At 62.3% G+C, this 24,060-nt stretch overlaps 1 protein-coding gene across 5 annotated transcripts in view; it reads left to right on the top strand.

Annotated features, from left to right (window-relative positions):
- Positions 1–24,060, top strand: part of ARMH3 (armadillo like helical domain containing 3) — a 124,990-nt gene that overhangs the window by 65,040 nt on the left and 35,890 nt on the right. For all 5 annotated transcript variants that reach the window (XM_075934501.1, XM_075934499.1, XM_075934498.1 and 2 more), the window contains 3 exons: positions 7,015–7,097; positions 9,198–9,324; positions 12,132–12,207. In XM_075934501.1, the coding sequence (XP_075790616.1) occupies positions 7,015–7,097; positions 9,198–9,324; positions 12,132–12,207 (286 nt within the window). The remainder of the gene's footprint in view (positions 1–7,014; positions 7,098–9,197; positions 9,325–12,131; positions 12,208–24,060) is intronic.

The following is a 24,060-nucleotide window of genomic DNA, read 5'->3' on the forward strand; positions in this document are numbered from 1 at the left end:
GTGTGACCGTTCTGCGTGGGATTTGCATCCATCTATTCTGTGCGCAGAGACAGTCCACTTTGTCCAGCGTACATGGCAGAGGGGCCTGAAACTCCACCCGGAACCAATCCCTGTAACAAGCCCCGTGGCCAACTCTGTCCACACGTCTATGCTAGTGACGCCATCGCTGGACCTCACCGCATCAGCCCGACCATCGCCGGCTCGTTCTCCTGCCCATCTGCTAATACGCTCTCTGCCATCACCTGCCAGCAATGCCCCGCTGCCCGAGTTGCTGGCAAGAAGGAACTGAGAGGGGGTAGGATCGGCGTTGGCTAGTATAGCTACTCCAGGGGGCATCACAGCTGACCCTATGGACATCGCTAAGGCAAAGATCTCTGCTGACTGTGCAGGTGGGCGTGCGCACACCCGGAATGGGGGGGCCAGTGATGCATCTGGAAGAACTGTCTGTCTTCGGTGTACACGGGAATTGCGGGTGTTACATCTGTTTAACATGCTAGAAACAATGGCACGATGTGTAGTATAGGGAAGAACGAATGGATTCGTGTAGCGAATGTCTATACTGTGTGTGCACAAGGGGCAGAGTTAAGGGTGTTTTGGTGTTTGACTCTTGTGTGTTCATTCTCCTCTTACAGTTGTGTAGTGGAACTGATACAAATGTTTTAAAGTCAGCAAGTGATTGCCTTTCTGTTTGAGATCAAGGTTGGACAATGGTCACTGTGAATCTTCTAAAAAAAACCCTTTATTTGCTTGTGCGAGAGCTTACGTACCCTCTTGTAGGTGACTCAGCTAGAAAACTGTCTTGTGATGGCATCCACTGATTACTTGGCAGACTGTTTCCATGCTACCGTATTTGGCACGTCTAGAAGTCACTGCTTGTGGGCACTGAAGGTCGAGATTGAGGTGCATTGATAGAGCTGCAGGAGGAATTCAGGTCAGACCCATCCAGCTCTCTGCTGTGATGAATATTCAACTCTGCTCTTGGCTCTGTGAAAATAAGATAAGAGGTTGACTTAGCTGGTCATGAGGGAGGGGTCTGTGCATGTTAATTTCATTGAACACTTTTCTAATTAGTCCATGTTTGTGCAGCGCTCGGGAGATGGAAATCGCTCTCGATGTGCTGCTTGATGCTGGTTTATGTATAAGCTATTCGGAAAGCGTTGTGACTCATGTAAACCTTTATAGAAAAGGCCTCATTCCTTCAACTCCTCCCACCTCCAAATCAGTGATGCTTGAGTCGTTCCCCCAGAACACAGAGCTACGGATAACTTTTTCCGAGCAGCTACGGTTTGCTTTAAAGGAGAACCGCATTTATAGGCACATGAGAGATTCCAGTTGTGCTCCTAACTGCAAGAACAAATCACTTGATACAAAATCTTACATGGAATCAAAGTGGTGAAGCAGCTCTTTGGAGGAGCAACTGATTGCCAAATAGGATTCAAAATCTGCTTAGCCACTAGGCAGCATTGACTCGCTCTCCAAATTATACTAAGTTCCTAACGTTTATCTTGCTTAATTTGGACGGTCGCTGAGCCTGCTGTTAATGAGCGGCCCCTTCGGCAGTGCTGGAACTCAAGGTGAGGACTTTTATGGTAACAGCAAAGCAGATTTCTTTTCTATGCTACTAAAAAGGCCTCGTTGCGCGTCTCTATGTCCACTTGCTCTGTGACTGTGGGCATGTCACTTAAGCTGTCTCTGCTGGGTTTCGCTCTCTGTAAAATGCCTTTCGTTCCTGCGTTTGGCCAGGACTTGGGTTCCCTGGCTGAGAGCTAGAGAGGTACAAAGTGTGCCACTGGAGAGCGTTAAAATGGCCGAGACAAGGGAACTGTGGTAGGTGTTTCGAAGGCAGCTCTCAAAATCAGTCGTACGCGTCAGTCTGGATCAGCGTGTTCCAGTCGCATCGTTACTCACTAGAGATTTGCTCTGGTAACTGGGGCTCAGGCAGTGTCGCCAATGAGAGGTTCATTGCGCCAGTCGTGGAGCAAGACGGATTGAGCTCTCGGAGTCGTGTGGCTGGGCCGTTTGTGGAACCCCCCTCCCCTCGGATCCTGCTGGCCCCGGCAGCCCCAGCTGGCCAGGGACGCTGGGCGAGGCGGGAGATGCCGTGCTGGCTGCACGACAGACGAGCCGATGGGTCCAAGGGGAAATGGTCTTCATCCTGGCGCACTCGGAGCCCCGGGGCCCAGGCTGTGGAGCAGCTGGGAGAGGACTGGGAGCTTGGACCTGCAGGGGAGCGTGGGTCGGGCCTGTACTGCTGAGGAGAGCCGGCGGTGTTCACGTGAGGGCATGCCCGGCCCGGCCCGTGTGCTTGCAACCAGAGGAGGCGGAACCAGGGCTGAAAGCTCTTCTGAAAGCTTTCCTCTGCCCACCGGCCCTGCGGCTTGGCGTCCATCCCAGCCAGCTGCTCCCCTCCGAGCACTGCGTCCCGGGGGCTACGGGTGGTGAAGGGGAGGGGGAGTTTGGGGGGGTGCTGCTGCCTCTGCATCCAGGCGGCCTGGCTAGCCCCTCTGGTGCAGCGCGCCCCGGGTTGTCGGCTGGCAGGACCCCGTGAGTGAATCTCTCTGCCAGGCAACGTGGAGCCACGTGGTGAAGAGCAAAGAGGCCCGTGAGCAGTAGGGATCCCCTGGCGCAGGCGGGGAACCGTCCGTCTAGAGGCTGCAGTTCTGCCTTTTGCCCCGTCTTCCCTCGGTGCGTCCTGGTCCTTCCCCCCCGGGCCTGTCCTGGTCCTTCCCCCCCGGGCCTGTCCTGGTCCTTCCCCCCCGGGCCTGTCCTGGTCCTTCCTCCCCGGGCCTGTCCTGGTCCTTCCTCCCCAGGCCTGTCCCTTCTGAGCCAGGCGTGGTGCTGCTGCTGCACCTGCCCAGGGCGCTCCCTGCCCAACACGCCATGGCAGCCTTGCAGAGCTCTGTGCATGAATCTGCGCTGGCCCACGGGTGCTGACCCTGCGCTGGCAGGCTGGCCAGAGCAGAGTAAGCTTGGCCCCCTAGCTAGTGCCCACTCTTGGCCCGGGGGAGACCAGTGTTAGGGCCCCAGGGAGAAAATGGAGTTGGGTCCCTCTCCTGGTATGGAGGGGCAGCTCACCTCCGCCCCGCCCACTGCTTCAGCACCAGGAGCTCCCCCACTTCCATGCTGGCGGGGGGCAGCCGGGGACAGGGACGTGGGTCACGTAGGGAAGACATTGCAGGGACGGTTTGACATGGGCTGCCTGGTCCTGGGAGCGGCTGCTGCCTCTGCTCCCCCAGCCGGCTCCGGCAAGCTGCTGCCATTACCTCTCGGCCTGGGCATCTTGTCTCCAGGAGCCCCAGGGCTGGAGCAGAAGTCAGACGGGAACCTGCCAGGAGCAGCCTGAGGCCCGGCGCCGGCCGGAGGGAGGGAGTCAGCGGCGTCCCGCTGGCAATCCAGCCTCGTCCAAGCGCAGGCTGTTGTCTGTAGCTGTAAGCCTGGCTGGGCGGGAGAGGGGCGCGAGGCGTCGAGCAGAGATGCTAGTAGCACCGTATCGCGCTACTTGCTCGGGGCATCCGGGCTGCCTGTCCTCGGGGCTGGGAGCAGGTTCCCTCTTCCCACCACGCGGTGTGGCGAGCCAGAGACCGCCAGCCTGGGCTCAGAACCGCGCAGGCTGTGACCGTCGCCCTGTGGTGTTCGTGGGCTCGCCAGCCCGGCCCGGCAGAGCCCGGCGGGGCCCCGTCCAGGAGGTGAGATGTTGGACTGGGCGCAGCAGGGGCAGAAATCCAGCGCCCACGGCCCCTTGCCCGGGATTGAACGGCAGCGGCTCTCTTGGCAGAGTGCTGCTGGCCTACGGGCTCCCCCCCCCTCCGTGGGAGCAAGGCGCCAACCCCCCATACAGCATCCAGCCAGGAACAGCGAGGCAGGAAGGGAGTGGAACCATGAGCTCAGCTGCTCCTGGGCCCAGCTCGCTTGGGCTCCGAGTGAGGAGCACAGAGAAAAAAGGTTAATTTTGAGCAGGAAGGGGAAGCAAAGCCTGATGGGGTAGGGGCAGGGGGAAGGGTTGTCAGGCAGGAGGGATCCTGCCCCCTCCAGGGGCAGCAGGGAGCGGTCAGGGTGGAAGGGAGCCGGCTGTTGGCAGCCGGTACATTTGCTAGGCCCCAGAACCCCCACAAGCTGTGCTGGCAGGTCCTGCTCTGGAAACAAGCCGCTAGGACGTGGAGCTGCTGGGCTTAAGCCGGACGGTCCTGCCTGCTCCCAGCCCTGTGCGTGAGCGGCTGGTCTGACGTGCCCGGGCGGACGGGGCCGCAGCCCTGCCCCCCGGGGCTTCCCAGCGAGCCAGACGGATTGTCCGCAGACTCCCTGGGGTGGCATAGAGCTGGCAGGGCGTCGCTCTCCGGGCTGAGAGCTGGTCTGGTCCTGACCTGCACGGCAGTGGCTGGGGGCGGTTCCCACCAGAGTGGCTTTCACGGCGGCCGGTCTGCTCTCCCTGACCAGAAGCCGGAGAGGAGGCTGTAGGGCGCAGCCTGGGCGGGTCGGCCCCCTCGGAGCAGGGGCCCGCCTAGGCCAGCGCTCCGCCTCCACCCAGCCTGGGACAGATGCTTCGGAGGAAGAGCCACGAAAGCTGCTTGAGCCATTGCAGAACAGCCTGCCTGGGGGAAGGTCTTGTCCCAGCCCCTCTGTGAATGGGCGATTGCCCTGACCAGTGGGGAGCACAGCCCGCAGTCGTGTGGCTGTGTCCCCGGGTGCCTTGCCTGGGCGCTGTCGGCCGAGCCAGGCCCCGTCAGGACGGGGAGTTCGGAGCAGGGGGCTCCTACGCTAGCGCCATGAACAGCCTGGAGCTCCCTGCAGCTCCCGTCGCAGAGATCCCAGCTCCTGCGGGCTCCGCGGCCGCCCTCGGGCCAGAGGCCGGGCTGGGAATCCAGGCTATTTATAGCCCCGGCTCCGAAATGCCTCCTGAGTTGCCGTGACACTGCTGCAGGGCGGCTCTCTTCAGCCCACAGCCCTGATTGGGGGAGGCGGCGTGTTCTCCCGCTGGCTTAGTTACCTTGGAAACCCGGTTTCTCCGGCGCTCGGCTCTGCGCAGAGCCCGTCTGTACCTGCGAGCCTGAGGCGCCCCCTCCCCCGAATTCCCGTGGAGCAAGGCCTGGGCCTCTGCGCACTCGGAGGCTGAGTCGCAGTGGGGATGGTGCTTCGCGGCTGAATTCGAGGCGCCTTCGTGCGGCTGCCGCGCAAAATGTGCCCTGTGGGACGTGCCGCAGCTCCCCTCCCTCTGGGCTCGGCTGAGCGTGGGGCCGCCCCGTTCGCCCCACTCCATGCTGGAGCCCCTGCTGCGGGTTGCGTGTGCCTACACCCCCTGCCCCGTGCTGTGTCCCTGGCTCTGAGCCGTGACTCCCTCGTCCGAAAGCCGCTTCTCCGTTCCCCGCAGCACTCTCCCAGAGGGGCCTGGGGGCAGGCCCTCGAATCGGCGTGTGGCCAGGTGTGAGCGGGCCTGGGGAAACGCTGCCCACGGGTTTGGTCCCTGCAAGCCTGAGGCAAATACTGAACGTGCTCAGGGCCTCTCCATCACGCGGGCGACTTCCCCCGCTTTCCAAGTGCGCGGGGCTCGCTCCTTGGCGCTGTTACGCGGGGCTCAGTGACGGCTCCCTGCGCCTCGCTGGAGCTGCCTGAGGGGGGTCCCGCCTGCCGCCTCGCTCAAGCCCCCACTTCTGGGCCTGCTGCCCTAGTTCAGCTGCCGCGGCCTGGCTGGGGCAGCAGCACGTGCGGGGTGGCAGGCCGGGCGCGAGCGGGAAGGCTGCTGCTTACAACCCCTCCTTGTGCAGCCCAGGGCCCGGCCTGGCGCTGGCTCCGGGCACTGTCCGTGACTAGCCAATGGCCTTTGCAAGCCTGCCTCACACGCCTCGCCCGCCTCATCTGGCTGGCCGAAAATCACAGGCCCCGTTCCCTGTGGCTGGCGTCTGAGGCTGTGAGACGTAGTGGGGGGCTGTCTGCTTTGTAACCCGGCGTCCCCACCTGGCTGCGCTGGGCTGTGAGATTCCCAGTGACTCACCCACGTGTGCATTGGCCCAGACACCCCGGCCCAGCCTGGGCAGGTAACAAGGCTCTTCCCAGGGAGAGACAAAGGGAGGGAGGCAGGGACTGGCCCCAGGCTGGGGGCAGGGCCGGGGAGCTGGGTCAGTCTCGGGGCTAGGGCAGTGAGGATGCTCTGGACCAAGGAAGGGGGTGACGCCCCTCCCCCCAGGAGGACTAAGGCTCTGCCCTGGCTCCTGTGTTAGCTTGGATCCTACGGTGCACCATGTCTCTGAGACGCAATAAAACCTTCTCCTCTCCCGGCCGGCGGAGAATCCCCTCTGGCTGCGGACGGGGGGCAGGGCCGGGGCTCCCCGACACGCTGTCACAGGCTGCGCTTAGCATCTTCCCAAGCAGAGCCGAGACATGGGCGCTGGCTTCCGCCTGGATCCCGGGTGTGAATCTTTGAAAACCAGCAATTACTGGCAGTGCTCATGTCTCTCTCCTTTTGCAATGGTCCGAATGCAGCGGCGCTTTGCAAATTGGACGCCCTTAGAGCCCGTGCGTGTGAACTCTGCTCTGTTCGGATCGGACGGGCGCAAGAGTCTTTCTTGACTCGAGCAACTTCAGACTTATGGTCTTCTGGGCCTGCCCCTCGATAACCAGCCCGCAACATACTGGCTCCTCTGAGCTCTCAGGGCCAGCCTGTGTGTTCTGCCTTGTGTGCCAGCAGCACGGCCGGCGGCCGAGTTCTGGCCGCGCAGCCTGACGCTGGCGGCGCAGGAAGCAGGAAGAGGCGGCTGAGCGCTGCAGTTCCCAGGCAGAGCTTGAGGGGCTGGCAGGTAGAAAAACGGGCTTGTCCACAGACTTGGCTGACAAAGGACTCCCCTTGTCAGGTGAACGTGCCTGGGACAAGGTCGATTTCTGCTGTTGTGTGTCAGGCTTGACCAGCACGGTCGCTAGGAAAGCCGGGAGTCGGTTTGGCCGCCCTGGGGCAGCGGCTTGGCTGCACTTGGCAGAGACTTCTCGAAACAAGCTCTGATACTTGGCTTTTCTCCTTTCCCTCAGCGCTCATCAACTTGCTGAAGTTCCTCATGTCCAACGAGACCGTGCTGTTGGCAAAACACAACATCTTCACCTTGGCGCTCATGGTGAGTGTGGCGAGGGCGGGGGCGTGTGGCATGACCCCAGGAGGGGCTGGGGAGTGCGAGCTGCTTTGGTGACCAGGCGGTTAAGTTGTGCAGATATTAACGGACAGATCTACAGCTGGGAGCCAATCTGTGCGAAGGAGCCGTAGGAGACCCCCAAGACAGCCCTTGTGGGCATGAGGGGTGCAGGCAGACGGATGCTTGAGATCATAGAATGCCAGGGCTGGAAAAGACCTCGGGAGTCATCACATCCAGCCCCCTGCCCAGAGCAGGACCAGCCCAACTCAGTCAGCCCAGCCAGGGCTGTGTCCAGCCGAGACGTAAACACCTCTAGGGATGGAGATTCCACCCCTCCCGAGGGAACCCAGCCCAGCGCTTCCCACCCGCCTAGGGAAAGAGTTTGTCCTAAATCCAACCTAGATTCCCCCACTGCAACGTGAGCCCATTGCTCCTTGTTCTGCCACCTGCCCCCACTGAGAGCAGCCTCTCGCCAGCCTCTCTGGAACCCCCCTGCAGGGAGTTGCAGGCTGCTCTCAAATCCCCCCTCACTATTCTCTCCTGCAGACTAAACAAACCCAAATCCCTCAGCCTCTCTGCATAGGTCATGTGCTCCAGCCCCCTCAGCATTTTGGTCGCCCTCCGCTGGCCCCTCCCCAATGCGTCCACATCCTTTCTGTAGTGGGGGGCTCAGAACTGGACACAACACTCCAGATGTGGCCTCATCAGAGCCGAATAAAGGGGAATAATGACACCTCTGGATCTGCTGGCAATGCTCCTCTTAATGCAAGCTAATATGCCATCAGCCTTCTTGGCTGCAAGGGCCCCTGTTGACCCATATCCGGCTTCTCATCCACTGGAACCCCCAGGGCCTGTTCTGCAGAACTGCTGCTTAGCCAGTCGGTCCCCAGCCTGTAGCAGTGCCTGGGATTCTCCCCTCCCAAGTTGAACCTCATCAGGTTTCTTGTGGCCCAATCCTCCAATTTGTCTGTGTCACTCTGGGCCCTGTCTCTGCCCTCCAGCGTATCTACCTCTCCCCCCAGCTTCGTGTCATCTGCAGAGTCCCTGAGGGTGCAACCCATCCCCTCCGGCAGGTCATTCATAAAGCTGTTGAACAAAACGGGCCCTAGAACCGACCCCTGGGTGTTCCGCCCGACTCCGCCCACCAGCCAGACATCGAGCTGCTGGTCGCTACCCGTTGAGCCCAGCCACCTAGCCAGCTTCCTGTCTGCCGGACAGTCCATGTATCCAACTCACAGCGGGGACCTTGGGGCCCTCCTGTTGGCCAGGGCAGTGGTTTGCCAGACAGCTGAGCTCCCGGAGCGCTGAAGGGGGTAGAAAAGCAGGAGAAGGGAGATGTAAGAGCAGCCACACTGGGTCAGACCAAGGGCCCCTCTAGCCCAGTGTCCTGTCTGTCGCCCGAGGGAGCGAATATAACAGGCAATCACCACGTGATCCCTCCCCGTCATCCATTTCCAGCCCCTGACAGAGGTCAGGGACACCACCCCACCCATCCTGGTGAACAGCCATTGATGGACCCAACCTCCATACATTTATCTAGCTCTTTCTTGAACCCTGTTAAAGTCCTGGTCTTTACAACATCCTTTGGCAAGGAGTTCCGCAGGTTGGCTGAGTGCTGTGTGAAGGAAAATTTCCTGTTAATACTCAGATGGGGTGGAACCCAGGAGGGGAGCCAGTTGTCTCCCTGCCTTGGCCAGCCTGGGTGAAGTGTGTTTGGTGGGAGAGCCTAGAAAAGCCCAGGAGCTCACCAAACACGGGGGGCATGTGGTCTTAATTCCCAGCTGGGCCACGTGCCCGTGTCTGACAGTAGCTCACAGCAGATGCTTCTAAGAGAGGTGCAAGAAACCCCTTAATAGATGATGAGTCATGAGTTTGCTTGTAAGGGGCGTTTCTTTCCCTCACTGGTGTGTCTGAGCGGGGGCAGGGCAGGAAGAGAGCACATGGACCGCTCTGCGGCGGGCTCTTTGTCCAGGGCGCTAAGCGCGGCTTATTCTGAAGGGTTAGGCGGCCTGTCTGTCCAGTTGGCGTCTGTTGTAAATTAGATGGGGGCTAATGATCCCCCCTTTGCGCTTTTAATTTTTGTAGGTAGTGAACTTGTTCAACATGTTCATCACGTACGGAGACACCTTCCTCCCCACGCCCAGCAGCTACGACGAGCTGTACTATGAGATCATCCGGATGCACCAGAATTTCGATAACCTCTACTCCATGGGTGAGCGCCTGCCTGCTGGGTACCATGGATAAAACCAAGCGAGAGAGGAGCGGGGTGTGTGTGTGGGGGGGGGGAGTGAATGCACACGTTGGGGGGTGCGCAGATGCACATGCTGGGTGGAGCACATGGGGAGTTTACATAGAGACCCAGTACATGGACTCTGGAGAAAGGGATGAATCTGGGAAAAGAATAAACTGTTCCTTTTCCAAAAGAGCAAACAGCAAAACCTCCCCAAACCTCCATGGTGCATTAAGCAGCCAATAGTTGGCCTCTGCCAAGCCAGGCTGAGCTCCAGCGGGGCCAGCACGCCCAGCATGCCTTCGCCTCGGCTCGGAGAGCAAACCCAGCTGCGGAGCCGGGCAGCGCGAGCACAAGGGGTGAAAAGCAGGGCAAGTCGCCTGCTGCCAGGGCCGCGTTCACACTGCGGGGCCAGAGCACAGCCGGAGAGCAGCCCCCACACCGGGCTGGGAGGAGGAACTCACGCGCTGGCTCGGCCACAGGAAGCCTCCTTCCCGAGGATAGGAGCGCCCGGGGGAGCCGCCATGCAGAGCCCGGCGGGGAAGCCGGGGCAAGGAGGGGAGCACAGAACCCTGGAGGCATAACCAAGCAGTGTGCAAATGAGCCTGCGCCCAGAGCCTCCCACTGCAGGGCTGGGTTGTGCCGGGTGCTGCAGCTGGAGACGGCTGTGTGCACCGTGCCCACACCCCGCCCACTCCCCTGGGGCATGCGGACCTGCTAGTGTAGCTAACGGGGGCAAGGCGAGCGCATCCCAGGGTTGGGCAGCCTGAGAGCGCGAACCAGCTGCAGAGACGCACCCGCTGCTTCTTAGACTGCCACTGAACCAAATCTTTGCGGAATAAACGACCTCTCTTCTCCGAAGAACCGGAAAAGTGGAGAAGGGCAACAAGAAAGGTTGGGGCATAGAACAGCTTCCGTAGGAGGAGGTATTAAAAAAGGCTGGGACTGCGTAGCCTGGCAAAGAGATGACGAAGGGGGGCTATGAAAGAGGTCTGTAAAATCGCGACTGGTGTGGCGAAAGTGAAGAAGGACGTGTTATTTACTCCTTCCTGTAACACATGAATCAGGGGTCACCAATGACATGAATAGGCAGCAGGTTGAAACAAGCACAAGAAAGTATTTCTTCACACAGCCAACCTGTGGAACTCCTTGCCAGAGGATATTGTGAAGGGTAAAAGTATAAGTGGGTGTCGTACCTCGGTGTTTTCATACCTCGGTACCTTCGGTGGTCTGGACTGTCAGTGTCAGCGTTGTCTGGTCAGGGTTGTCCTGGCGCGCTCCTGACAGGACCTCTACTCCGTTGTTAAACTTTCGGCTGCGTGCGTAACAATCGGTACTCCCTTTATCTAGAGTGTTAGACCCCGTGCACTTAGGTCAACACAAAAGATCTCTGAGAGGCCCCGGAAACGACAGATGCAAGCAAGGTTTGAAATCAATCGAGCAGGTTTACTGTCAAATGCGAAGCTCTACCAGTTGGTAACAGAGATCAGTACAATGTTACACCACTGGGCACTATGGCCCGCGTTGACAAGGTACCAACACCGGGCAGGCCTATTGCCATATAACAAATATTAACAGCAGTTAGTCAAAGTTAAGCTACTGTGCACTCTGTAAGTTTAGGCAATGACACCTGCCGTTCAGGCGCCTAGTGCGCCCCCCCCAAGGTCGGCCGGAGAGCACCCTCTGCGGTGTCCTTTTATAGACAGGTACAAACAACTTACATCATTTCTTTACGTACCAGGTTACCACCCTCTGTTGCTTAGTTACCACCCCTCACCTTATGGAAGGGGGGCTCACTTACTATCCTTCATGCTGTCAATCTCGACCTGGTCCTGAACCTAGGTCGGTCTGTGCATTAGTTTTTTGGGAGTTTTTGTACCAAGACATTTCTTCTTAAGATGTTCCAATACTCCCCTTTGGCTCACAGTCTGTACCCAGTGCCTCCCTGTGTCCTTCCATGCTCGACCTAACTTACACAATCACACAATTTATCAATAGGGCCTCTTTCTTGGCTCCTGTTACTGAACCAAAGTCTTGCTCACTAGATTGCAGGCCTGTTGCTGTTTTCATGTTAGGCCTCTATTTAGGCCTGCTGACTCCATGTTACTGACCTCAACTTACTACAGTGGGCACAGAAAAGAATGAGATGAGTTCCTGGAGGATAGGTCCGTCAGTGGCTGTGGTTGGAGTGTCTCTCTGACAGCCAGGAGCTAGGACTGGATGTCAGCGGATGGATCTCTCAATGAATCATGGAACCCTAGAACTGGAAGGGACCTTGAGAGGTCTAGTCCAGTCCCCTGCCCGCACGGCAGGACCACGCACCATCTAGACCAGGGGTCTCAAACTCATTTTATCTAGGGCCAGTGCCAGTCCCCCTGTGCATCTCCCAGCCCTGCCTGCTGCCCCCAGGTGATTTAACCCTTTCCTCCACCCTCAGGGCTCCCCACCGCTGCCACCAGCAGTGCAGCAGGGCGAGAGCGGCTTCTAGCTGTTAGTTCCTCGCTGCTGCTGGCACACGTCCCTGTGGCCCGGGGGGAGGTGTGTGCAGGGATGTCCCATCTGTGGCATGGTTTGGGACAGCCACTCTGAGCCCTGTACTTTGGGGGGTGACCCGGACCGGGCCGGTCTGGGCACAGCTGAGGGCGTCCGCTCAGGGCGAATTGCTCAAATTCGGGCTCCTTACAGCCCCCAGACTGGTGACCTTTCTGAACAGGCCACAAACCAGTCCCACAGAGCGCTCCAGCTGCCTGCCTGAAGAAGTCTGAGCCGTCTCTCTCCTTCTCTTGCAGTGCTGCGGCTCTCCACCAATGCCGGCCAGTGGAAGGAGCCCGCCAGCAAGGTGACCCACGCGCTGGTCAACATTCGGTAAGGCCTGGCGCTGCTGGGAGCCCTGCTGGGCGCTTCCGTGTGGGCTGCACGGGGCAGGTTGGGGATTCGGTTCGCTGGGCGAGGGGCGTCCCTGCTTTAAACAAAGGGGGGGGGAGGGTGTTTGTGAACGGTGGAATGCACGTTCTGTGTGAGAGCGGTGCTGAGCGCTGCCCGGTGCTGAGCCCTGCACACGCGTCACCCAGTTAGTCCTTGTTGCGCCCCGGCTGTGCCCAGCAGGCCTGGCTCTGCTGCCTTCTCCGTGCTTCTGGCTCGCCTGCCGTGGCGGGGTCCGGGCTCGCCTGCCGTGGCGGGGTCCGGGCTCGCCTGCCGTGGCGGGGCGGGGTCCGGGCTCGCCTGCCGTGGCGGGGTGGGGTCCGGGCTCGCCTACCGTGGCGGGGCGGGGTCCGGGCTCACCTGCCGTGGCGTGGCGGGGTCCGGGCTCGCCTGCCGTGGCGTGGCGGGGTCTGGGCTCGCCTGCCGTGGCGTGGTGGGGTCCGGGCTCGCCTGCCGTGGCGGGGTCCGGGCTCGCCTGCCGTGGCGGGGCGGGGTCCGGGCTCGCCTGCCGTGGCGGGGCGGGGGCCGGGCTCGCGCCAGAGGCTGGGAGCCAGTTCTCGAGCCCCCGAGACATTTAAAGATGGGCTCAGGAGGAACCATGGACCCTCCCCGCCCAGGGCCAGTCACTGGCTGCCGAGGCTAGCGGGTCACTTGCGCCGTCGCCATGTTGGTCTGCAGCCGCAGGGGCTTCTGTGGTAGCGTTGGGGTTTCTAGCCCCCACCGACGACTGGCCTGGGGCCCAGCCCAGGATTCTTGAAAGGTGGAGGGAGGGAATTTAGGGTTGGACGTAACCTGCTGCCAGGACCTGCACCCACCGGAGCCCCAGTCGCCCCCCAGGCGGGGGTCCCTTTCTCCCTCTGCTTGGTGTGTTTTTCGCCTTGCCAGCGGGTGCTCCGGGCCCCCTCCCCTGTGCTTAGAAGGGGCCCCGCACTGTGTGGAAATCCCACGGTTTACTGGAGCAGAGGCAGAACTGGAGCTGTCTGGGGCGGCCGAGCGGGGCTGGGGGCAGCTGTCTCGGTTCCCGGCAGGCCCCCCCGGCGGCAGACGGCACGTGCAAGGCCAGCGCTCTGAGCGCGTGGCACGGGGACGCTTTGCACGGCTGCAAACCCGCTTGGCAAGCGTCCTCGGTAAGCGTCCTTCCCTCCCGGTGAGACCCCAGGCGACGGGTTTGTTCCCAGACGTCACAGGGCCTTTGTGGGCGGCTAATTCCCCCCCCCATGGAGCTGCTGAGCTCCCTGCCCTCGGAGCGCTCGGGAAAGGCAGACGCATCTCCGGGCTGGGAAGGGACCAGTCCCACCTGGGAAGGCCGTGGCTGCCCGGGTTGCTAGGCCTGTAGGCAAGCGGGTTCACGCTCCCTTCTGGTCACCCGTCTCCCTACCACGGATTCATTGGCACGGAGAAGAGGAAGCTCAGTGATTGGCAAGGTGGTTTCCTGCCCCCGGCTGCCCTCGCTGGGGCATCCAGCGGCTGGCAGTGGGGGGACGGGCAAAGGGACCCACCTGTCCCACTGGAGCCTCGAGGGAGATGTTTTCCTTGCTCCGTGTAGCCTGTTCTCCCGCCTGCCTTCCCGTTAGATCCCTCCTTGCTCAGGGAGCAGGCCAGGGTGCCAGCCTCCCGCAGGGGCGTTCCTTGGAGCCCCAGGTCCGGGGCAGGCAGCGCCAGTGTTCCTTACCGCCGGGGACCGCTTTCATCCCGGTCAGCCTGGTGGCCGGCCGGGGGTGACTGCCGTGGGCGGTGCTCCTTCCTCTCGCTGGGGGGGCCTGGTGGTACGTTCGTTCCCGCGGGCTGGCCGGGGAGGAGACGGCTTTCGAGACTGTCGCACTTAAACCCCCCGGTCTCTGTATCTCCCCTCCCTGCGGGGCTGCCCTGTCTGCTGGCGGGAAAGGTGAGCCAGGCCGGGCTCTCAGGTGCGGGCAGGCTGTTCGCACAGGCCTCGGCTGGCACTCCTGCTGTCTGGACTGGCATGTCACGGCAGCCGTGAGCGCTGGCTTCTTGCCTTAGCCCCGCCAGTGCCCTGGTGCCCGTTGACTGCTGGGGCGTCTCCCGCAGTCCCTCTCCGCGCCCGCTGCCTCCGAGCCCAGCTGGGGTTCGGCTGGGGCCTAGCGACCCGCGATCACGGCCTGGCTGCTTCCGGGTGCCTCGAAGGGGCTCGTGTCCCACAGCTGAGGAGCATGATCAATGACACCGAGAGAGGGAAAACTTTGGACGGGCAAACGTGATGCGGATCGGGAGAACGGATCGCGTGGCCTTTGGGCCGCACCTCGGTGGTGCTGGCTAGCAGCCGGTCCCGGCCCATGAGGGGAAGGGAAAGCAGCGACTGGAAAGGGCAGCGACTTCACGCCTCCTCTCTGCCACCACCTCCTGGCTTATAACCCTGCTGCCCGGGTCTGTCTCCGTCCCCAGCCCAGGAGCCTCGCGGGGCCGGCCGGCCCACGTGCCAAGCGGGGCCCAGTCGCACGGCTGGAGGTGCCAGGGCAGGCCAGACCCCACACGGGGACAGTTTGTGCGCTGGGACTCTGAGACGGATCAAGGGGCCAGAGGGGACCAGCAGCTGAGCGTGAGCTCCCGGTGGGTGCTGTCCAGAAGGACCCGAGAGATCTCTTCCCCCCCAACCTAGAGGGAACCACCAGCTGTTGTGAGCAGTTGGTGGTTCCTTGTGCCCCCGGTGGGGAGAGGAGACTTCTCGCGCTCCCCTGCTCCTGGGTCTCGTTTGGCCTGGGGCTGGGGGCACGGCAGGGGGGCTGGATGAAACGCCTTGGTGGGCTGGCTGCAGCCCGTGGGCCGTATCTTGCTGTGACGGCGCGTTGGGGGTTCCCCGTCTCCTGCACCCCGAAATGGCACAAACAGACTGCACCAGCCAGTGGAATTGAGGGTGGTTTATTGCTCCTCCAGCACAGCGCAGCACAGATGTAATCTGGTTACAGGAACTGGGCTAGGATGCCTCAGGCCCCCTTGAGATGGGGGAGACTGGGCCCCTAAACTCCAGCCCCTTCCCCTAGGCTCTCCTCCATGCCCTCCGACAGCCAGCAACCAACTCCCTAACTTCCAGCCCTGCCCCCAAGCCAAGGCAGCATCCACCTTCCTTTGTTCCTCTCCATGGGGGGTGTCTGGCCACTGGTTTGCATAGTGACTCATCCTGTTTTGCTGGGTCGTGGTACCCACAGCAGCCAGTGGGGGTTCCCCCAGAGCCAGCAGCATAGAAACCAGCCAGGTACCCCCACTACGTCACACTTGCCCACCCCGGTCTAGACGGTGCTTGGCCCTGCCATGGGGGCAGGGGACTGGACTCGTGGCCTCTCGAGGTCCCTGCCAGTTCCGAGAGAGGCGGAACTGGAACCCAGGGCTGGAAGATGAAGCCAAACACGTTCAGACGATAACGGGGCGCAGGTTGTTAACCCCGGAACCAGCTCCCCCGCCGGGCGGTAGGTTCCCCAGGCCTTGACGCCTGCAGCGCATGGCCGGCTGCTTTTCTAGCAGGTGCGCTAGCCAAGCGCGAGCCCTTCCTCGCAGTACCGGGGAAAGAGGGGAGATGGGCCGGCCTCAGACGCAGCGCTTCCCAGCCTTTCCGATGCCGCAGGCCAGCAAACCCATTCACACACTTTTGGTGGAGTGGCACCATGTATTGCATATTTGCATATTCATTATTTGCATAATACATTTGCAAATATGTAAATAAAAAGATGCCACTCCGCCTAGCCCCGACCCAGCCCCTTGCTCCCCAGTGCCCAACACCCTTTGACCCCCCCATCTCTACAGTCCTTGCCAACACCCTGTGCCCCCACCCACCCTTGCACTCCCCAGAGCGAGGCTGCCCCCTCTCCAAGCGCACCCATGGGTAGAGGGGGGAGCGCGGAGCCCCGGCCGGCCGCCATTGCCAAGGAGGGAGGGAGGCGCCTCGACCGCCAGGGCTGCCGGAGCTGAGCCGTCGCCAACGGCCGGCTTGAGCTCGGGCAGCCCGTCCCGGCAGCCAGCGGTTCGCAGACGGGTGCTGGTCTGTGGGCCGGCCGCCGCCGCTCTGCGGGACAGGCCTGAAGTGTGATACCCTGACTCCATCCTGCCCGGGAAGCCCCTGCCTGCAGAGGCCAGGGAGGAGCTACCGGGAGAGTCCCTCCAGTGTCCGCCCTCGCCAGCGCCTGGCGCCTCTGCTCGGGGCGAGTGGTCGGCTGAGCCTCTGCCTTGCGTCCCAGACCTTCTGCCTGCGGCAGGGAAGAGCGCCGTGCCAGGGCCCAGCAGTGCCCGGTGCGGCGAGGGCTGTGGGGTTCAGAGGAATCTCACCCACCTTCATGGTTCTCCTCCGTGCCGCACAGCTTCTCCCCAGCTGGCAGGGAGCCACCATTCAGAAAAGGCCCTTGGCACTGGGGCCTGCAGGCTAGGACCTGGCTCGTGGCACACGTGCTCCATCAGTGGTGAATTGCACGAGCGTGCCAGGCACTAGTGGCCGAGTTGCGTGTGTTTCCCAACAATCCCTGCTGCGTGGACTGGCACAACGTGAACCCTCGGCAGCTGGTGGCTGGGACCTTCCCGCCGAGGAGGAAAGAAGCAAATGTCCAGGCAAGTGACTTGGGGGAGGCTAGCGAGCCCCTTCCCGCTGCTGTCGTGCACGTTCGCGTGTCGCGATTTCTAGGAGGCCGCCCTGAGGCGGCTCCTGAGCGAGAGGTGGTGGCTGAATGGTCTGTTAATGGACTTTCTCCTCCTCAGCACTGTCCTCCAGGGGATAAACAGCGGAACCCAAGGCCTGATGGACGGCAGTCCCAGCCAGACTGCAGCGGCGTCTCGCTCTCCAGCCAGGTCTCCAGTGATTGCGTTTGTGCTGACAGATCCCACCTCTGCGCACGCTCCGCCCCCGGCCGGGCTCCTCTTGGGGACCCGTCCTTGTTGCGCGTTTCAGAAGCACGCGGGATCTTTTTCAGGGGAAAGGCAACACACCGCATGTATTGAAAACACACCGTGAAAAGCAGCATCTGCGCACACGCACACGCACACGCACACGCACTGGGCTGGGTTCCCTAGGGAGGGGTGGACTCTCCATCCCTAGGGGTGTTTAAGTGCTGGCCTAACACAGCCCTGGCTGGGTTGATTTAGGTGGGGCTGGTCCTGCTCTGGGCAGGGGGGCTGGACCCGATGCCTCCTGACCTCTCTGCCCGCCCTGGGATCCTGTGACCCTGAGAGAGAGACACGCACACGCACACGCACGCACACGCACACGCACACACACTATCCTGCAGATGGTGCAGAGTTCCCAGTCTGTCGTGGCTCACGTCCGTCTTACTGGCCAGGCCGGGCTGGCTGAGTGAGGAGTCGGGGTCTTTGGGTCGCGGTTCCAGGCTTCTCTGAGGCTCGGCGTGCAGGACCCGAGCCGAGTCCCGTGGCAGGAACGCCCCACGTTGTGCTGGCAAGTTCCCGTTGGAGCCTGTGGGTTTGCAGCGCCCTGCTGCCATCCTCCCTCCTGGAGAGTGTTGGTCTCCTGGATTCCTGCAGTGACCCAGGCTGCCCATCGGCGTCTCCCCCTCGGGGTCTCTCCTGCCTCCGGGCTCCGTCAGTGCTGCTCGTTCAATTCAGCCTCAGTCTCGACGGCTGTTTCCTGGTTACCTTCAAGGTTCCCGCCACTTCTAGACCCCCCGGGCACTGGTGCGGGCTGTTGCACGTGCACACCCCTCCTGCACTCACACCACACAATCGTGCAGCGTTTCCGACACGATTAACCGTCACCAAAGGAGTAGTGAGCAGGACGGAATCTTGCACAACTTGCTGGTGGTACAGGCGGGGCGGGGTGATGCTAACGCGGGGTCTCCCAACCTATGGGGCGCCATTACATTTCCAAAGGGTCGCCACGTGTCTCCCCGGGTGGCTCTGCCCCTTGCACCCCCTCCCCCGCTTTTGAATTGCCTTGGGTCACCAAGTCATCCTGAATTGACACATCTGGGAGCCACTGGGCTAACGGGAAGCAAGACCCCCCCGCAAACACTGTCGGATCACGGGCAGCGAGGCCTGGTGCCTCGACCCGTTGTGCACCAAGCGGCTGTTCTTACTCCGGTGCTAACGCGGTACCCGGCGGGCGCGCTCTCCGCAGGGTTCTCTGCGGGGCCTCGCGTGGGCGTGCGGAAGGGTGAGCTGGCTGTCAAGCCGCGTGGGCGCAGCTGGGATTTAGTTGTGAGAACGTGCCGCTGTGGGCGTGAGCCGAGCGCTATCTCCCAGGCTGGCTCTCAAGCAAGCACCCCGGCGGCCTTTCCGGTGCTCCGCAGCCCGACCATGAGAGCCGGGCGGGCGGGTGGGGGTCGGAGCTCTCTCCCGGTCCGGGCTCTGGCGCTTGCTCGCTGGTAGCTATGAATTCCAAAGGAGCAGTGGACTCGCTACTCTGAATGAGTGCCGAAAGCTCATTGGCCTGGCGTTCCCGGGGTTCCCCTGCGTGGGCACGAGGACACGTCTGCACCCTAGTGCCCCCGTGTCGCTGCCCGGCTTGCAGCGCCATGCGGGTCAGTCGCCCTTGGACAGCGGGACCGCGGCAGCCTGCCTGGCCCACCGCTCTGGGATGTGCTGGGCAGCAAGGGGTCCCGTGCCTCGAGGTGAGCGGAGACGTGCTCAGGATCCACCTGCTGCGGGCCACTGTCCCTCTCCGTACGTGGGGCCATGTGCGGAATGAGTTTTGTTGTGTGCACAGCTGGGGGCGGATGTGTGACCCGTCACGTCCGTACTGGTGCACATCCCATCGCAGTCTGCGGGGGGGAAGGTCTCTGGCTGGGGGTGCAGGCTCTAGACTGGAGCTGAGGGTTTGAGGTGCACGAGGGGGCAGAGGGTTGGGATGTGGAGGTGAAGGCTGTGGCTGGAGGGGTGGGGTTTGGATACAGGCCCCCTTGGCAGTAAGGGCTTCCCCAGGCCTCTCACCACAGCAGCTCCAGGCTGGGGAGCGGCGCCTCTTAGCCAGCCATGGCAGCTCCAGCACGTCTGGGCTGGGCTGGGAGAGGCGCCTCTGTCCCAGCTATGGCAGGCCCCCGCTGCTGGGGATCGCAGGGGGACTTTGAGAAGGCGCCTCTCCCAGCTGGACCAGACACACCTTTCCCCAGCCGCGGCTGCCTGCTGGGGCGTGAGGAGCGGGCCTCTCCCCCGCCAGCTCCGCATACAGCCGCTCTGAGCCCGTGTGGGGCTCCTTAGGCAGCTGTGCGGCCGCGCGGCCCTGCGGCTGGTCTGGGTATTGAAGTGCTGGCGGTGGCTGAGAACCGCGGGGGGGCACCGTGTGGAATGCGGAGTGGCTCACGGGGCGTCACTCCACTCACCAGAGCAGCGAGGGACCAGCTGGGGCCTCTCGGACCCCCTTCCCGTTCTCTGTGGCTGGCCCGGCCCCGCGGTGGTGGGGGACGTCTCCATGCCTCGGGGCATGGCCGGATGGACGCTGTTTGGCTGCCTGGTTCCAGCCTGGCCTCGCTGGGCAGCCATGGCGTGGGCCCCGCCTTCACGGCTCGGTCTGCTCTCCGGTCGGCTGCTATCGATCGGCGTGCCCCATTGTCAGTGCTGGCTAGTGGCAGAATGACTCCGTTCCATTGCTCCCCGCGGGATGTCACGGCAGTGACCTCTGGCATGCCGCCACGGCTAATCAAACCGGGCTGGGCTTGCTTTGCAGGTAGCCAAAGACCTTTCATTACGGCAAACAATTACTCCGGCCTGGAGTCCGCTGCAAGATCTCGGAGCTTCAGCAGGGTTTGCCGCGGGGGAGGAGCAGAGCATACAGGCTGTGAGGACGGGGCAAGAGAAGATCCTGCTTCCTCTGAGCCCTCTGCAGCAGCTGTGCCTGCCGGAGCCCGGGCTCTGGCCGTAGCTGGGATGGAGCAGCGGCGGGACTGCCTGGGTTCGGGGAGCACAGATCCTGGTTCTCCTGGCCGGCGTGGCACGTACAATGGGAGAGGGAGGGGCAAGCTTCACGTATCGAACGGCGCTGTCTGCACACGGGCCCTTCCTTTTCCCTGGAGTCTGACAGCGGTGCTTTCCGCGGCTTCCTGGTGCCCGTCCCTTCCCGTGTGGGGCTCTCCAGCTGCGGCAGCTGCAAATGGCGTCTGTTCAGAGCCGGCCGTTTGGTTTCCAGCCTTGCTGCGTATCTCTGATGGAGCACGCGCCGGTCTCCCTTCGGCCCGTCTCATTCCCGCTGCAGCTTACCCCAAAGGCCGTCGCCCGGGGGCCTGGCGCGTCCATTGTCCGGCACGAGGGCTCTCGCCGGTACAACCTGCATCCACACAGCAGCCTGGCGCCTCCCGGGTGCAGGCCCAGCTGGCTGGGAGGGAGCAGGGCAGCGGGCGAGGCTCTTGCTCTGTGCCTTGCCTGGCTTTGCTGATCTTTTGGCCTCGTTCTTTCCCTGAGGGCAGGGGGACTTGCCCCTTGGCCGGAGGAGGGTTGCGGAGCTGGCCACGGTGCAGACTGGCCTGGCGTGTGCTGCAGCAGCACCAGGACTCCCCTTTTTCCAAGGGGAATGCAGCCGGCTGGGGTCCCCGAACGATCCTGCTTCCCCTCCCCCTCATCCACCCGCAGCTGCAGTGGGCAGGGCCCCAGGCAGGCCCGCACTCAGGGGGGAGAGCCTGAGCCCCGCGGCATGGCCAGCTCCGCCGGCTGCTCTTTGCTGCCCACAACAGGAGCAGCTGCCTTCCCTTCTCCCCTCACTCGGAAACACCCTGCGGCCCCACACCTCCCTGGCCCCGGCCCAGACCCCTGTCTTGCTGCCTCCCCTTGGCCCTGACACCTGTCTTTCTCCCCCCTCCCCCCCGGCCCCAACACCCGTCTTTCTGTCCCCCTGGCCTGACACCCATCCCCCTGGCCCATCCTCCCGGCCCATCCCCCTCTCTCCCCTGGCCTGTTCTCCTGGCTCCCCTGGCCTGTCCTCCTGGCCTACCCACCCTTTCAGCCTGGTCTGCCAGCCCCGACACCCAGCTTTCTGGGTCCCCCCAGGCCTGATGCCCTCCCTCCCGGCCCATCCTCGCGGACCTCCTGGCCCCCCAACCCCGACACCCATCTTTCCAACCCCCACAGGCCTGACCTCCACCCTCCTGACCCATCCTCCTGGAATCCTCGGCCTGCCCTCCTGGCCCTGACGCTCATCTTCCTGGCTGGATTGAGCAAACCATTCGGCTGCAAGATACAGGCTGAACTCTCTAGTCCGGCATGGTGTTAGCTAGCCAGATGTCCACTAGTCTTGGGGGTGGCCAAATTTCCCGCCATCCCATAAAGTTTAACAGCCCCCAGTCCTGGCTCTGTGTTCTCGGCTCTTATTGAGCACGAATGCACCCGGAATGTCCTCTACCAGCCCAGCAAGCAGCGGCAGTGCTGCTAGACAATACTGACCGCCCATGACTCGGCAAGTTCTGGTTGGGCACCGGTCAGGCCCCAAGGGTGCTGGGCTAGCGAGGCTGCAGGCGGGAGGCATCCTGTCCCCGTTTCTGTTCACTCTGGTCATCGACTATGGATCAAAGCCAGCACCAGCGCTCTCTGGCCCCGGGTGGAATCGCTCAAGGCTGCGTGATCCAGGCTTTGCTGCCGCCGAAGATGTCGGCAAACTACAAAACCGCACAAAGCAAGTCAGGGGAGCAGCGGAGAAGACAGGCCTGGGATTCGACGCTCAGACACGTCCAGCCAAGCTCACGGGCGCTCCGGAGACGGCCATTGAACCTGAGACGCGACTGGAGACGGTGGGCGACTGTGTGTGTTGGAGAGCCCGTGCGCCACAATGGCCCCGGTTCCAGGGAAACCAGAAGGCTCAGGGGGAGAAACGCTGCATTGGGAAGATCAGAAACATCTGCCCCGAGAGAAAACTGGTGGTGCATGAAGCCGCCGCCATCGCTTGGCTGAGAGACGTGGCAGCTCCCTGGGGCCCGGCTGCATCTCCTCCCCACTGGCGGAGGGGAATGCGGGGTGACATGCCGCGTAAGGGGGGGAACGGCCAAGGCAGAAAAGTGACTGGACAAGGCGCCTTCCACAACTAACGAGACGACGTCAGCGACGGGGCGTGTGCCGAGAGTGGAAGAAGAATGTTCCCCCGACACCGCCCTGGCGTGGGAGCCAGACCGCGCGAGGCGAAAGAGGAAGAACCGCTCTGGGTGACTCCAAGGCCCGCAGCCTGGCACGGGGAGATTTGGGGGGTTGACAGGCCAGGCTGGCGGGCGGGTCGGCCAACGCACAGCTGAGTCTGGCATGGTCTGAGGTGGAGGCCAGAGAGGCCGAGGCGCACTCGCTACGTACCCAGCGACAAAAGGGGTGAATCTTCCACCAACAGGTTTCTCACCAAGCCAGGCTCCTGGTCACTGTCAAAGACTGCCACAAATCCGAGATGGTCCCAGTTTTCTTTCTGAAAGGCTCCGTTGGTTTCCCCAGCAGGGCCTAGTTCCAAACTCCGGCATCGCGGGTGGCCTCCGGCCAGTTCCTAGTTGACGGGTGTCTCCCTCGCTGTTGGCAGAGTCTGGCAGAGAAGCCGAGAATGGAGGGACCCGGATGACGGGCCCTTCGTGTTGGCCCTACCGGGTTAGGGTTGGAGGAGCTAGTTGGACGCTAGTACTGATTCTGCCCGGGCTGTGCCCTTTTCGAGAACAGACACCGGGTCCTGCCTCGGCTGGTATCAATCAAGCAGTAAAAATTCGCTGAGCTGTTTCCTTCACCACCCAGCGCACGTAACTGTAGCTGTGAGCCTGTGAAGTTTGAATAACACCTTCCTCCCCTGCGAAACGGAGCAGAGCGACTCCCGCGTGGAGGAATCTGTCGCTCTCTGCAGAACAGCAGCAGCCTGGATTATTCTGCTGCTGGATTTTTTGCTAGAAATGGAAACGTTCGTGTCTCTTAATTTTTCCTTGAGGACTCCGTTGACAAAGCGCCACCTCATTAAGTGCGTCTGCTCATTAAGATAATGAAGTGCCTACCTTCGTCGTGTACTGGAAGCAATGAAGATAGATTGTCCACCCGACTCCAGAAGCTGCTGTCAATTGAAGGATTTGCACATGAAATCTGGAGGCCAGTCCCCAGGACGGAACAATACGCCAGACGCAGAGGTGGTTTTGTTAAAAGCCGAGCGTCCCTGTGGGCGGAAACGCGCCCTGGCTTTCCAGGTGGGGATGCTTGGTGCCAGGAGCGGACTGGGGTCCCGGCAGGCCGTGGCTACTGGAAAAGGGGGCGCTCCAAGGAATTCTCTCTTTCCACTCTACAAACGTCTCGGGTTAGGCGTCTGTCAGGGACTCGCAGGCCCCGGGAGGCCCCCCTTCCGTGTGACAGCCCTTCTGGGGGGCAGGCCCCTTGGCCTCCTGGGACCACGACACTGGGCCTCCAGCCCACCTGTCTCTGCCGTGGGCCCTCGGGGAGTCCCCTCGCTCTGCCCCCCGGAGCCGGCACTCCCGGAGGGGATAGCACAGCCCCGTTCTCGACTCAGCCCGTGTCACATGGGGGGGGGGCAGAGCTGGACGCCCTGGCCTCTCTCCCCCCAGCCCGTCTGAGTCTCCCCTGCAGCCCGGTGGGCTCTGCCTGCTCCCCCTTCCCAGTCCAGGAGCTTCCTCTTTCAGCCTCCAGTACACCTGGCCCCGGCGGCCCCTCCCTGGCCTCTGTGTGCTGGCCAGGTCACCAGGGTCACTGGCCCCCCCCCTCCCCTGGCTGGGCTGGCCACAGGGTCCTCTCTCCGCAGCCCATTGGCCTCCCGCTGGGTCACCAAGTCACCAGTCTCCACCCTCTGGCCACGGTCCCAAGGTCCTTGCTCGTCCCTGCAAAAAGCAACTCCCTCGGCTCGTGATGCCCGTGACACCGCCCCCCCTCCCTCCCCCCAGGCCCTTGGGAACTGGATCG

Source organism: Pelodiscus sinensis, chromosome 8, assembly GCF_049634645.1.
Source record: "Pelodiscus sinensis isolate JC-2024 chromosome 8, ASM4963464v1, whole genome shotgun sequence".
Lineage (NCBI taxonomy): Eukaryota > Metazoa > Chordata > Testudines > Trionychidae > Pelodiscus > Pelodiscus sinensis.